This window comes from Syngnathus floridae, chromosome 5 (assembly GCF_059516105.1).
Source record: "Syngnathus floridae isolate MCC-2025c chromosome 5, RoL_Sflo_1.0, whole genome shotgun sequence".
Lineage (NCBI taxonomy): Eukaryota > Metazoa > Chordata > Actinopteri > Syngnathiformes > Syngnathidae > Syngnathus > Syngnathus floridae.
Window position 1 is genome coordinate 13,915,038 of NC_142417.1, and position 14,137 is coordinate 13,929,174.

A 14,137-nucleotide genomic window follows, 5' to 3' on the forward strand; every position below is an offset into this window, starting at 1 on the left:
AGCAGGGTTTGCTTGTTTGTTTTGTACAAAGAAGACTATTTTCTAGGTTGTATTGGGGTTATTCAACTTCTTGGGGTTAAATGAGATGCAGAACCCACAAGAATGAGGCTGATAAAGCTTAACTTGGAAAAAAACCTTCACTTAGAATATGAATATGACAAACCTGCAGAGAAGAAATGCAGGGTGCCAAGGAGGTTTGACAGCAGTCTCACAAGAATAAGTTATGATTTCATGTTTGTGGAGTACACAACTAGTATTACTCATGCAACTACGTAGGTGGAATAGTTAAAATATAATGGACTACTGGTCTTAACCTATAGACATCTCAACATTACATAGGATATGCACAGACATTCTAAAATGTTGAACGCATTGTTTCAATCTAAATCCGAATTTAATATTTAAGACCTTGATTGCTCATCGCCTCGCCATCGAATGCAACAGTGAAGTAGATAAAAATACCCTTGGCCAGATTTTTATGTCACCCTACCATCCCTCGATTGTAAAATATATATAGCTCAAATTTGAGTATGAATGGAGACGCAGGGGTTAATTGTAAAAGGGATATTGTATATGTGCTATGGTCATCGTTGGAACATTATTTTTTATATTTTTGCACACTTTTTTTTTAACAAACCAAAAGGGAAAGTGTACAAAAACATTTGAAGGTCAGAATTAATTTGTTTTGCATTCTGATAGTTGTTTCATGCCCATGATGACCTGACAATCAAAACGGGTAAAACACTAGTCAGACAATAACAGGAATAACTGGAAGATGCAAGCTTTATTTAAAATTCTTTGTACACCACATTAATTCCCAGACACAGCTTCCTGGAGGCAAGGGAGTAGATGATGCAGTCAGCACAAACTATGACGTTGGTTCACATTTCCATAGAGATACCTCTTTTTTTTCATGGTCTGATACTGAAGTCTCTGTTGGAGTCACTGCAGTTTTGCCATCTAGATCAGTCATACTAGTTTCCTTCGCTGCTTCTGGATTAGCCCTCCTGAAGTATAGCATACAGACGATACACATGTCAAAGGGCCACAGACCCATACATTCACAATCATGTTTTAGGAGAGTGGTGGTGGTGGGGGATACCTGGAGCGGGCACTCTTCCTCCACTTTATCATGACGGCAGTCACAGCAATGATCACCACTGCACAGAGGCCAGCTACTCCAAAGACAATGGGAACTGGCAGGGCTCTGTCCTGACAGGAATCACCACTGTAGCCCATTGAACACACACAAGTTGTTTCTTTACTGATTTCAACACAGTGCCCCTTTCCACTGCAGCGTATCTGGCTACACGTTTGATCGTTCAACTTTAAAAGTGGTTTGCTGCCATTTGTGGCCGTGCTAAAACCAGAGAGAGGCTGAAGTGATGTCGCAGTCCAGGAGGTGGTTGATTGGGTGGGCACGGGTACCGTGACTCCAGATTTGGGTTTTAAGTCGACACCTGCAGGAAACAAATTTAACACACTGTTGCATCCGTCATCATCATTGCATGCAATGAACAGCCCTTAAGTTTATGAATGTTTAAAACCATGACTTACAGTTCTCGTCCGAATGGTCAGAGCAGTCTACATGTCCATCACAAAACTTTTCTTCAAACTGGCAGGAAAGTTGATCTAGACAAGACTTGCTTCCGGCTGGACAGCGCTGCTCGGGAGAACAGTGGGTAGCGTTCACACTAATGTAGTCATGGGTGCACTTGCATGTTCGACCGTTTGGGGTGGCCAGACACAGGTGCTGACAGTTGCCATTCTTTACTTCACACTGGTTAGAGCCTGTCACAGGTAGGACAACTTTAAAGACCATGCCAGGTTCGACGCCATTGTTGCAACTTTTACATACCAGTCTCACTAGATTTGCTAAAAGCCTTCATGCTAATAACTTTGGTGCCAACCTCAAACCACAACTTGTTCTGCTGCTGGTCATCATTGTACCAGAGCCTGATTTTATCTATTGACAGAGAAAGGGGGGGGGGTTAAGTAAAAGCTGCAGTTGTAAACATTTACATAGTTTGTTTTGAGCTACTAATGAAATTCAGGGGCTATGGAATAGTCATTACCACTGACAGTCATCCAGATCAGCGTGTCTTCACTGAGAGCAACAGCAGCCAAGCCATCAGCTACCTTTAATTCTTTGTACCCAGACCCATCTAGTTGAACAGACCCAATCACATGTAGACCTTCAAAATAAAATTGTTTTTGATTACACCGTAGATTAGGTTAAAATGACTAGCAAATCCAGAATCTCTGCCTGAACAAACCACCCGCACCTTAAATAAAGCCAATTCTTACTTGTGTCAGCCCAGAGAATACTTGCGCCATCAGTGGAGAAGACCAAAGAGTTTGGTTGGACACCATTTTTCCACACTACTCTTCTCTCAGCACCATCCATGTTGGCGCACTCTACAGTAGCTACTGGGTTTGCATCTTGCAGAACCTGATTGATGAAACACACACTGCCCCTCGGTGGGTGAAGGGCAATGGACCGCACCTCACCGATCCCATCCTTTATCAACACAGTTGTATATACTCCACTGCTGGAGCTGACATGCAAGCGGGGTTGCTTGCTGCTGCTCCAATAGATATTGAAGGTTACCCAGTCCAAGGCCATAGCGGTGATTGTGTCACTACGAAGCTTAAGAAGTTGACCTTCAAAGGCCAAATTCAAGTCCTCAAGTTTGAAGGCACGGAGGGAGGTTGTCCCATCATCAGCCAAAAGGAGGGTGTTGTTATGGAGGCTGTAGTCCATTATTGCCGCTTCATTGACACTTGGTACCTGCAGAGCTGTGTGTTCAGGCCAGCCTTTTAGCTCCTGTGAAGTGTGTCGGGTCTGCAGGTAAATCTGTTAAACATAAAATGTATTACGCCACATGAATGCAGTGAAAAACCTTCGTGGTATTATACATTAAGTGGGAGCGGCAAACAGAAGGAAAAACACGCAAACCTTGGTGACAGTGGAGGGAGATAACAGCAACAGGAAGGCCGTGTCAATCAAGTTGGTGCAAGTCAGACCATCTTCAGCAAGTATAAGATTGGAGGGACACTTGCATACAGCTTTGAGCCCAGGGGCCAAAACACACAAGTGCGAACAGTCTATCTTGCAAGGATTATTTCTTCTTTGCTGTAATATGGGGTGAATAATCTAAAGATCAGGAATTTGGGGGTAGGGAGGGAGGAAAAAAAAAAAACATTTAGAAAGGTCACCTGTTAAAATTTCATTTCAATCTATGCGGAATGGTCAAAATTGTACAGTGTGAAAAAAAAAAGCAAGCTCTGATTTGATAATCATTGACTTGCCTTTATACCAAATGGTTGTCTTGGTCTCTTCAAGAGAACACGAACATTTTTGCCAGTCATTTTATGGGCTGCCTGTACCACTCGTCTCTCGGCATCAGACCAGTAGAGCATATCATTGAACACGGCCAAGGCAAAAGGATTGGCCGTTTCTTTCATCTGGAGGATCTAAAATTTTAAAATGTATTGGGGTGTGGGTTTGAGTACGACGATGCGACATTAGCTGTTAATCTGGAGTGTTTTCCTGCAAAAATTTTACCCTAATGTCATCTCCATCAAGCGTTGCAGACCCGATTGCCTTTAGCCTCTTATCTGTCCAGTAGACTCTTTCAGCAAGAGCGTCTAGCGCCACACCACCTGGCCAACCTAAACTGGAGTTAACCACTGCTCGCCTCTCTGAGCCATCCATTCCAGCCCTTTCAATCTTGACCACGTTGCCAATGTCAGTCCAGAACATCAGCCTGCGGTAAAAAGGAGAAATATAAACATCTTGGGTTTGGTGAAAAATTTAGTCATTGAAATAATCAAATACCCCTTTTCTGGTAATAGTGCAAGAGAATGTGGCTGATCCAGGTCTTCGTCCAGGATAACGCTGTATGACGAACCGCCTGCAGACATCTTCATGGCAACAATTTGACTATTCTCACCATCGATCCAGTACAGGTTTCTCCCAAGCCAGTCCAGAGCTAAAGAATCTGCTTGCACTCCTGTGAAAGAGGGTGTGGTGGCATCAGTAGCTAGGTCAGAAGTCATTTTCTTATCCTTGAAGAGCTTCTGTACCTCTTATTAGCGTCCCTGTAGTCTTTTGCTCCAGAGAGGACCATCTGATACTATCCGTGTCGAGGCTGACCCAAAACGCCACCCTTTCGTGCGAGTCGTAGTCTAGAGATAAAATTATCTTCTTGGCAGAGGAGGACAAGACATCCAAACTGCCACTGCGCAAGCCATACATGAAGATATCCGTTTGGACTGACGACAACAGAAAGGGTTCTCCTGCGGGACAATCCTTCAGTTATTGAACAAACAGGCGTAATGTCCTAATGAGTCAAAATTACTTGTGCATTAGACCATGAAATTACTTTAAGTATACTCGTAAGTGTGAACTAATTTGGTGATTAGCATGGAGTAGTAGCAAAATATCATAAACCCATTGATTTTACTCAATGGACAGGATTCCGCATTCTTCGACAAAATGGTAACAACGAACAGCTGAGAAAGACCAACAACTTAAAACTTTGATTAAACTAAAAAAAAAAAATAGATAAATAAAATATATTGAAAACAATGCACTGTTTGAAGGCAGACTAATCAACACGCGTGGACATTCCCTTACCGGAAATACTAAACATCTTAGTTTACCCTTGATTTTGCAGGTGTGTCCATCGGCGTCCATCACGTAGCCTCCGTGACAGTCACACTTGTAGGAGCCCAGGGTGTTTATACACAGATGACTGCACACATCTGAGTGGTGGTCTTTGCACTCATCAACATCAGCACACGTCATTTTATCTTCAAGGAGTGTGTAGCCTAATGCACAGTGACATTTCTGCACAGAGGGGGGAATAGTTTACTTCTGAGACTAGAACTGAGGAAACTTTTAGAAGCCTTTAGTGTTTCTTACCGGACCCTGTGGTGTGCTGAAACAACCCTGGGAGCAGCGACTGATATCTGCTTCGGCACAGTTTATCTGACAGCTCCCATCCTCATCGGAACCATCTGCACAATTTTTTATTCCATTGCACACCAGGGAGAGATCCACACACTCCAGACTGCCACATTGGAACAGGTGAGGAAGACATGCAACCAACCCACCTAGTATGCACAAAGAGAAGTTTGCAGGCTCTCCAAAAAACACTTCAATTTCAGACCAGCCATTTCCTCCCATTGGAGTTCAAAGTGAATACTGTTTAGTGTTCACATTGCTCCTGGTAAAAGTCAAATGCCAGAAAACTTTTCCAACACATTATTTTAGGTTGTATTTACACTACGCAGAACACAATTCTTTGAGTTACTACTCACACTCTGTTTCATCACTTCCATCAGGACAATCTTTTGTGCCGTCACACCTCCAGGTCACAGGTATACACATAGTCTTTGATTTGCATGACCATTGATAATTACCACAGCTCAGGGGGCCAATGTCGGGACAATCCTGCAATAGAAATTAAACCAAGCAATTGGAGTTGTTTCATGTTGTCAAGTTGTAGCACCACGTTTGCATATGATACCTTTTCATCTGTGCCATCTTTGCAGTCCTGTTCTCCATCGCAGAGCCACTGCTGAACCAGGCACTCTTTGCTCTGAGGGCAATGATGCTTGGTTATGCAGACTGGTGCTTTGACGCATCTTTCTTCATCCGAGCGATCCCAACAGTCTGGGTGGCCGTCACAATGCAGTGTAGCTGATACACACTGACCACTGCTGCACCTAAACTCTCTTCCACTGCAGTCCTTAACTACAGAAAACAGTTTAAAGAAATTAGGTTTCAGGGCTAATAAAATGGTGCGCTGATTTTTTTTTTTCTCTCCAACATACCACAGTCCGTCTCATCAGTGCCATCAAAACAGTCGCGCTCCCCATCACAAAGGAAACTTTCAGGTATGCAGCGGCTCCCGTCATCACAGTGATGAGAGCAGCCCTCCATGTATTTGGCACATTTCTGTTCGTCAGAGCGGTCCTGACACTGAGGTACACCATCGCACACTTGATTCTTTTCAATGCACTTTTTACCATGGGCACACTGAAACTGGTCTGTAAAAGAGAATGCAAATTGTTACACATCCCTTAATTTAACAGAGCGCACAGCTCTGGAGAAAGGGGTCACAGTCAATTACTTGCAGTGTGTGCTAAAAGTCACTCTATACTACTATTTCGTTTGCAGTATAATTTGGACAGAGGTTAGGCAAGTATTAAGTTTCTCAAACTACTATCTGGTCTTGACCAACGTCACAGCATTAGGCCACCTACTACCACTGATAAAAAAAATAAAAAAACAGGGATTCACATTAATCCTGGTAGTCAGAGGGCTGGAGTTCCTTTATCAACAAAAATCTCAATTCAGTGGCTCATTGAGTTTAAAAAAAAAAAAAAAACTTTCCAATACTTTAGCTTGTTCAAAGGCTCCAAGGCATCTGCTGCCTTGAGCTTTTGTTGAGGCAATTTCAGTGCAGCCCTTTGCAATTTCAACAGCACTGCTCCAGTGTCAATTGCCAAGAAAAATGTGCTTACAGATGCAGAAAGCCTCACATTTATCAAAATTATATCTGAAACTGTACAAAGAGAAAATGCACGGCATTACCCTGTCCACAAGTAGATAAGCATTCCTCTTCATCTGAGCCATCATTGCAGTCATCTTCTCCATCACAGACATGGTTGAAGAGGACACAATCGCTGTTGTCTTTACAGGGTTTGGAACCCAAAGAGCACTTGATCGGTTCAGATACAAACTTGACCGGCTGTGTGGTGGTTGAACTGGTCCCTTCATTTACACCCTCTAATTTATGACACGGATAAACATATGGCTTCAGTGCACGAGTCACAGTCGAGAATGTGATACGGAAATGATTCCAGACATTTTTTTAGTTAAAAACTTACCACAATTTGCCTCATCTGTTCCATCTAAACAGTCCTTTTCTGCATCACATAGCAAGGGTGCGGATAAGCAGCGATTGTTGTTGTCACACATGTGAACACAGCCGTCTCGTTTTGAACAATGCAATTCATCCGACCCGTCCTGACACTGGAGTACATCGTCACAAACTTCATTTTTGTCAATGCACTTCTTTCCATGGGCACACTGAAATTGGTCTGAAATTGAAGAGAGGAAATATCCACAACAAGAGCCAATACGTAATTTAATCCAATTTCTAAAAATGTTTTTAAAAAAATCAGTACAGAAAATATATTTTGAATTGTACTTTGGAGCGCATCATCCTTCTAATAAAAGGGGAAAACTTGAAATTTCGTTAGGAAAATGTTGATTTACCATCGTTACAAGTTAGTTCGCAATTCTCTTCATCAGATTCATCTTGACAGTCAGGCTCCCCATCGCATACATGACTATAGAGCACACACAGAGAACCATCCTTGCACTGCATGGAGCCTCGGCTGCACTTTAAAGGACTGCTTTCAGCTGAAACATCCAACAGGAGAACAATTAAAAACGTCCAAACTGTTAGACTTCCTTCCAAGTTTAAATACGACCATAAAGTATATATGGATTCAGAAATGTGGGGAAATAAAATTCATGTAAAGCTTTTATATATGCGAAACATAAACATCTCACCTGCTTGCTGAGGAGCTGTTAACTGCAACAACGCTGCAAAAAGATACAAATATACGGCCATCACAACATTTAAAAGAAAGTGGACCAGACAGCGCTGCTCACAACACAGAAGCGCTTTATAATCCTTCAGGTGTGTTCAATACATCCTAATTGACCACGTGAGTGATAGGTGGAGCTAATGGATCATCGAGCATTTTATTGTGAGAAATAATCACTTGAGATACGATGAAGTTCGATCTGCTTTATCAACATATACATCGGTGTTCTTAACCTTGTTGGAGGTACCGAACCCCAGCAGTTTCATATGCGCATTCACCAAACCCCTCGTTAATGAAAACTACAATTATTTTTTTCAAATTCAAGACACAGATGTTTTTTACTGGCGCGCAAAATGAGCCGTGCGACATCTGAATGCGACATAATGACGTATTAAGTGCGCGCTCAAGTCGCACTGGAAAACACATTTTCTCCTAAGTATAAGTGAACAGTCGAGTTCACAGTGTAAAAAATCCCTTTATTGTGATTAATAAGTGAATATATTTGAACACAGCCCATGTCTATCATCTCTTACTATCAGTTGTCGGCCGGTAGAACTTCTCGTGTTATCCGAGCCGAATACAAGCTAAGCTAGCGCTGCAAACATTGCAACCATCTCGGAATTTTCTATTTTTTTTTTTTCAAACGGACCCGATTAAACGCTATAATGACTCGCCACGGAGAAAAACTGCCCCGCTGGAGCCGTGTATACATACATACCACGAGAAAAAGAAAAATACAGAAGATAAATGTGTTATGATTATTATTTACTGTTAGCGACATCGATTGTTCCCCTCATCATATTAGGATGCACGTGACGAATTTAGTATTATTCTTGTTAAATAGTTATGCCTTTAAAAACTTGGGATATGAATTATGAAGCCAGAAATGAATGTGACAACCCCTTTCCGCTGCTCCCGTAAGGGGTCGCCACAGCAGTGTCTACATTTGTTTCGGTTTGCGCCCGGTTTAATACCTGACCTGACCTGATTTGTGTTCATATTTTTTGTTTCATGCTGGGTGGTAAAACATTTTGTTCCTTGTGTGTGCGCGCGCACGTTTAGCCCATCAACAGGTGCTAATACAGTAGTCGATTCTATTCCATGCGCATTCATTGGCAGCATATCAAATCTAATGAAGGAAATAGTGTCCGATTATTTGTTCGGGTTTTTTTTTTTTTTTTTTTTGTCCTGCTCAGCTGCATCTGGGTACAGCGCACAGAACAGTCGCCTGGGTAAAGATGCCATCAAAGACTTTGGCTGCTGCTGCTGATCTCTGCAACGCTTCCAGACACCTGTGGTCACGTATGTTTCTCACCACACACATGTACAAAACAGACAATCTATTTGGCCAACCTCATAAGAGTCTCATGGCAGTTCAATTTGGAGATGCTACAGATTTGACTGAAAGAAATCATGAGAAAGACAACGCCTTTATTTTGCTTCAAACACATGAGTTGAATAAAGTGACATTTATATACGATTCTGAAAAAAACGTATCAGAACCTCAGTTGAAGTGTCTTCTTACGACTGGCACTCGATTTTCCACACGAGCAGGCAAGCAGGCGCTTGCTGTGAAAATTTCGTACCGTGAGATTATTTTACACATCTAGTTTGAAAAGGAAACAAGTGGTGGCAACCGAGCTCGAAAAGAAACCAATACATTAGAATGGAGCTGATTGCCGTCGGCATGCTGATGCCCTGACAGGAAGCGGCGTCACACGGCCGCGTCATCACATCAGTTGGACGCTGCTCAGCATCACTTGCCACACCTCCAACCAATTGATGCTCCCGATATCAAGTTGAGGACCTGCAAAGTCCAGCTGGAGCTCGTCGTTGAAGTCCAGGTGGAAAGTTCCCATCCCGCCGCACTTGATGACAATCTGAACAAGATGGCGGCAGGCTCAGTAAGCGCTCCGACTCTTTCTACTGCAGTCAAGCGGTGCCAAAAACACATTTGTCATGCATCTTCAATTTGTCATGTATCTTCAATCACCTTGAAGGGGAGACCGGCTCCGAAGGGGCATCCGCGGGGAAGGTCCCCGGTCTGCTTGTCACCCCACTTGCGGTCCACTCCGGAGTTGAGGGTGAAGGTTTGGCTCTCCAAGTCCATATTCAGATGCAGCACTGCGGTAGCGTTCTTGCCGTTGGCGTCGCGCCCGTCCAGGTTGACCACCAGCCTGCCACACAAATGCCATTTTGCTAGCTGCCTTCTTTGACAGTATGTGTGTGTGTGTGTGTGTGTGTGTGTGTGTGTGTGTGTGTGTGTGTGTGTGTGTGTGTGCGTGCGTGCGTGTGTGTGTGTGTGCGTGTGTGTGTGTGTGTGTGCGTGTTTGTGTGTGTAAGGGGGGGTTATCACCTCTTTGCTTTGGCATTGGATTGTCCTCTGATGACAATGCTCCGGGCCACACTGAGACCGTCGAGCACAGCTTGGAATCCGCCCATCTGCGCACACCCGAACAAAAAACAACGACGACAACGAGGCAATGCACTTTGGAGACAGCTCAGCCATTAACTCACCGGGTTGGCAATCATGGGGAGCAGGCACGAGCATGTCACGTTGTGGGAGGAACACGCCTTGTCTTTGGTGGAGATTGCGCACATCTCGAGCTCCCCATCGGTCGGAGGAGGGCCGGCAGGACTGGTGGCAGGCTTGGCCGTCGTCGTGGGGCAGGGAGCAGGAGTAGGGCAGGTGGCAGGCTTGACCGTAGTGGGAGCAGGAGTAGGACAGGTGACAGGCTTGGCAGGAGTGGGGCAGGGAGCAGGAGTAGGACACGTAGCAGGCTTGGCTGTAGTGGGAGCGGGAGCAGGAGTAGGATAGGTGATAGGCTTGGCGGGAGTGGTGGTGGGGCAGGGAGCAGGAGTAGGACAGGTGGCAGGCTTGGCTGGAGTGGTGGTGGTGGGGCAGGGAGCAGGAGTAGGACAGGTGGCAGGCTTGGCTGGAGTGGTGGTGGTGGGGCAGGGAGCAGGAGTAGGACAGGTGGCAGGCTTGGCTGTCGTGGTGGTGGGGCAGGGAGCAGGAGTAGGACAGGTGACAGGCTTGGCTGTAGTGGTGGTGGGACTGACAGGACCTATTTGAAAGGAGAGCACTCATTAGAAGATACTCAAATGTTGCTTTTGGGTCCTGCAAAGGGTTCAACAGTGGCCACATTTTGAGAGATGCCTTGAACTAAATAAACTCATCAAATGGTGAACATATTCATGCAAAAAAAAAAAAAAAAGGAACTACACAGAAGTAATCGTTTCTTGATAGACATTGCCAATTATGAAACCAAAAATCGTTCAAAAGGGAGAGTGGACCAATGTTCATATTGAATCAATTTGACAAGACTGGCTTTGATGCGCGGGGCCAATGGCGGTTGTGAGAAGGTGCCACGGAGGTGACGCCCTTCTCCATTTGGCCAGGAGGTGGCGGCATCTTCTGCAAGCGGGGAGTCGGCCCCTTTTTTTCTCCAGGCTGGCTGTCACGCACGCACGCACACCACGCCACTTGGACTATTTCCAACACGAAGTTGTAGGCAAAATGTGAAAGTAAATATCACCAAGTCCTAATTTTTTGGAGTGTAGTGACACGCTACAGTTACAAAATAAGATCTGTACTCACGCTTGCAGATGTAGGGCATAAGATTGGCACACGGGAAGTCATTCCAAAGACCCCCGGGCCACATTTCAACGCAGTTTTCTTCATTTCCATGCCAGTTGTTTGGCTCATCGCCACCCCATGCCCTGCAAGAGAAACCATTTTTGGCGCTAACTATTTCAGTGAATTTTTTCTCAAATAACAATGAGAAGACGTCTTTCAGAGCTCTTGTTCATGAATAATGAGGTATTTTTCAGGGTTAATCGTCATCATTTAAAGCAACAAGTACGCAAGAGAAACCCTTTGAGCGATTCGCCGCCTGAGGCTCACAAGCTGTCGCACGATTTCAACGGAAGGACACTCACGAGTAGTGGAAAGATGTTGCGTCTGCCCACTGCCACGGTCTGTCAGTGGTCTCACGTCGCAGGCCAATCCAGGCTGTGGCACTTTTTTTTAGAGATAGCAGCCAATCCTGCAAGAAAGACAAAGTTCAATGAGAGAGAGAGAAAGGTGAGCGAGTCGTGGTACCTGCTCCCTTTGGTCCAAAATGCTTGCCAGGTGGGCTCCCTTCGACGCACACTTGAGCCTAGCGTCCCACCACGTCTTCCGGTCATTTCCGAAGAAGTAACAGTGTTTGTTGTATTCCGGCCATCCGGTCGGACACCCGAACAGCTCTGGAACAACAACAAGAACATGATGAGAGCCACGTATGATCAACCACTTGGCTTGCAAGACGAAAAGAAAAGGTGGGGTGCATGGCTTGTCGTCTAATAATGTCCTCAACACTTCTCTCTGTGTGCTTTCTGCGCAGTAAAGGCAGAAACCGGCTTTAATGCGATCTTTCTTTACTTTGTAGCAGTTTTTGGACAGTGAACTTTACAAATTAGTTTTTCCAATGACATAGATCGTGCTCATTTAAAATGACTGGGCTCAAAATTGGACCAACCAGGAAGTTGAGGTTCCAATTTTTCACCCAAATTGGGTTGTTTTTTTACCCAACAATTTTACTAGTGTGCCATTAAAAAAGGAAACATTCAAAACTTCCAAGTGGAAGACAATACATCAGATGAAGAAAGATCAGTTCAAATCACTTATTGAAATAACATATCAATCATCTATCAAATAATTGCTCTCCAGTGCAGGTCTGACACAGTGTGAGGGTCATCAATAGCCTGGCAGCGAATGACGGCGGCATGGTGGGGATGGATGTGGTGGGCCCAGCTCAGTCAGAAACAAAGCAGCAAACCACTTGGACTTGAATTAAGATGCTGGTGCGTCGTCGGTGCTCGCTCGCCAGTGTCAGTGGATGATGCTTGCTGAACTTGCACTTTGACCGTGTGCCAGTCAGCTCCTCCCAAGACATGCCCCCAACACGCAGCAAAGATGATGCTCTTTGCGCAGTTTTAGACAGGGAGGGAGGGAGGGAGGGATCCTAAGTTTTGTCCCTGAAAAAACAGAACTTGAAACTGAACATGCCTGTGTGGAGTCTGACTTTGAATAAATGAACAGGACGTGCGTGACGTCATTTCGAAGCTTCAGACAAGCCTTTTAAGACGCGCAAAAAAATATATCACAAAGAGTAAACATGCATTAAAGCTATGTGTTCTCATGATTTCTTTTTTTCAACCTGTACTGTGAACCAAAAGGCCGACGACACTATATGTTGATTCTACATGGAAATCTCATATCATGACTATTTCCACGAAAATGGCCAAGAGTATTGTACGTAAAACCCATTATCTAATCTGCTCCGAGGTAGCCACTATGCTATACTATTCAATGAGCTATCCGTATATGAACTATTGTAATATCGCTTGGGCTAGTACTCACCAGACCAAACTTGAGCCTATATATAGTCTGCAGAAACGAGCTCGAAGAGTAATATGTTGTGTACATCCAAAACTTTCATCTCAGCCTCTTTTTACTCGGCTGGGTATCCTCACTGTTTTTCAAGTTAATTATCTTCAAATTGGTCTCTTTGTTCATAGCTCATTGGGGAGAACCCTTCCCCTATTTCTGTCATAACCTATTTAGACATAATTCTCAGGTCCATAATTACCCCATACGCAGCTCAAATGACCTCAGACCTCCAATAGCCCGTATGTAACATAGGCTACAGAGGGTCAAAGATTTACAATTCGCTACCACTATTTCGAGGGGACTCACCAATTTAAGAAGGCTCTGAAATCACTTCTCTTAGACAATAAATATTTTCCATATGGTATGCTAAATGAACCCGGATCCATTCATTATTCTCTTGAGTTATAGTTTTGGTGTGTTTTACCCTATTGCCGTATGCCTTATCCCTGTTACTCATTTTTCTTTTATCTTTCATCTGTATGACATGTATTAGGACCCATATTTCTCGATCCATTGAAATTTGACCTTAAATGTACTCATATTTCTGGAGAATGCCATTTCGTCAGCCAGCCCCCGGAGGTTTTTTTTAAACATTCTCCATCACATTTATTTAATAGATGTACATTTGAAATGTTTTTGTATGTGAAAATAAACAGACAAACAAACAAAATTATACATGCATTTATATATGAGCTTCTCACGAATAGCAGAGGGAAGGTGACCCTGTCTGCATTCTGCAGCAGCAGCAGCAGCAGCAACCTCTAAGATGGGGACCGTGCAGGGACAGCAACCTGCACATTAAAGGCGCAACACGAAATCAACACGTTGGTATGCAGCGGAGGAGTTTGACAGCTTGTTACAAACTATTTGGTTTTTCCCTGTTTTTGGGTGGAGGTGACACCCATCTGCGCACCTTCCTTGCGAGGAACGCTCCCGTTTCTCCCCAATGCCGCAGATTCAAGGTCAGAGTGAAACACGAATACTTTGATACTTTTAAATACTAAATAAAATGATACAACTGTATCCGTTTAGGAACAGGCTGTAGCTGGAAAGAGATTCAAGTGTGCA

The 14,137-nt window shown here is 44.1% G+C and overlaps 2 protein-coding genes across 3 annotated transcripts; both read right to left on the minus strand.

Moving 5' to 3' along the window:
- Positions 1-765: 765 nt before the first annotated feature.
- On the minus strand, positions 766-7,753 carry lrp13a (low-density lipoprotein receptor related-protein 13 a). The gene is made up of 21 exons (XM_088377188.1): positions 7,595-7,753; positions 7,295-7,441; positions 6,904-7,116; positions 6,608-6,802; positions 5,845-6,060; positions 5,538-5,764; positions 5,329-5,461; positions 4,931-5,121; positions 4,669-4,855; positions 4,090-4,302; positions 3,842-4,016; positions 3,569-3,770; positions 3,313-3,477; positions 2,960-3,157; positions 2,308-2,857; positions 2,076-2,195; positions 1,859-1,966; positions 1,558-1,791; positions 1,103-1,460; positions 902-1,007; positions 766-831 (listed from the first exon to the last, which is right to left on the minus strand). Exons 1-21 carry the CDS (start codon positions 7,653-7,655, stop codon positions 811-813), a joined length of 4,020 nt encoding a protein of 1,339 aa, XP_088233314.1. The 5' UTR covers positions 7,656-7,753; the 3' UTR covers positions 766-810.
- A 1,290-nt stretch (positions 7,754-9,043) lies between these two features.
- On the minus strand, positions 9,044-12,654 carry LOC148398295 (uncharacterized). 2 transcript variants are annotated; one of them, XM_088377224.1, is made up of 8 exons: positions 12,344-12,654; positions 11,765-11,883; positions 11,575-11,681; positions 11,234-11,355; positions 10,150-10,700; positions 9,989-10,074; positions 9,626-9,809; positions 9,044-9,512 (listed from the first exon to the last, which is right to left on the minus strand). In XM_088377224.1, the coding sequence occupies exons 1-8, from the start codon at positions 12,402-12,404 to the stop codon at positions 9,363-9,365; spliced, it is 1,380 nt and encodes a 459-aa protein (XP_088233350.1). In that variant the 5' UTR covers positions 12,405-12,654; the 3' UTR covers positions 9,044-9,362. The 2 variants fall into 2 exon arrangements, with proteins under 2 accessions (XP_088233350.1, XP_088233349.1); XM_088377223.1 differs by having other exon boundaries at positions 11,738-11,883; positions 12,344-12,647.
- Between the last annotated feature and the right edge of the window lie 1,483 nt (positions 12,655-14,137).

Excerpts from the sequence above, each read along its gene's own strand:
- lrp13a (XM_088377188.1), bottom strand. The coding sequence starts at position 7,655 with ATGGCCGTATATTTGTATCTTTTTGCAGCGTTGTTGCAGTTAACAGCT. Across the intron at positions 5,765-5,844 it reads CACTGATGAGACGGACTGTG|TTAAGGACTGCAGTGGAAGA; the intron begins GTATGTTGGAGA and ends TGTTTTCTGTAG. Across the intron at positions 832-901 it reads CAGACCATGAAAAAAAAGAG|GAAGCTGTGTCTGGGAATTA; the intron begins GTATCTCTATGG and ends CCTTGCCTCCAG.
- LOC148398295 (XM_088377223.1), bottom strand. The coding sequence starts at position 12,404 with ATGCCGCCGTCATTCGCTGCCAGGCTATTGATGACCCTCACACTGTGT. Across the intron at positions 11,356-11,574 it reads GCAACATCTTTCCACTACTC|GGCATGGGGTGGCGATGAGC; the intron begins GTGAGTGTCCTT and ends TTTCTCTTGCAG. Across the intron at positions 9,810-9,988 it reads TCCAATGCCAAAGCAAAGAG|GCTGGTGGTCAACCTGGACG; the intron begins GTGATAACCCCC and ends TTTGTGTGGCAG.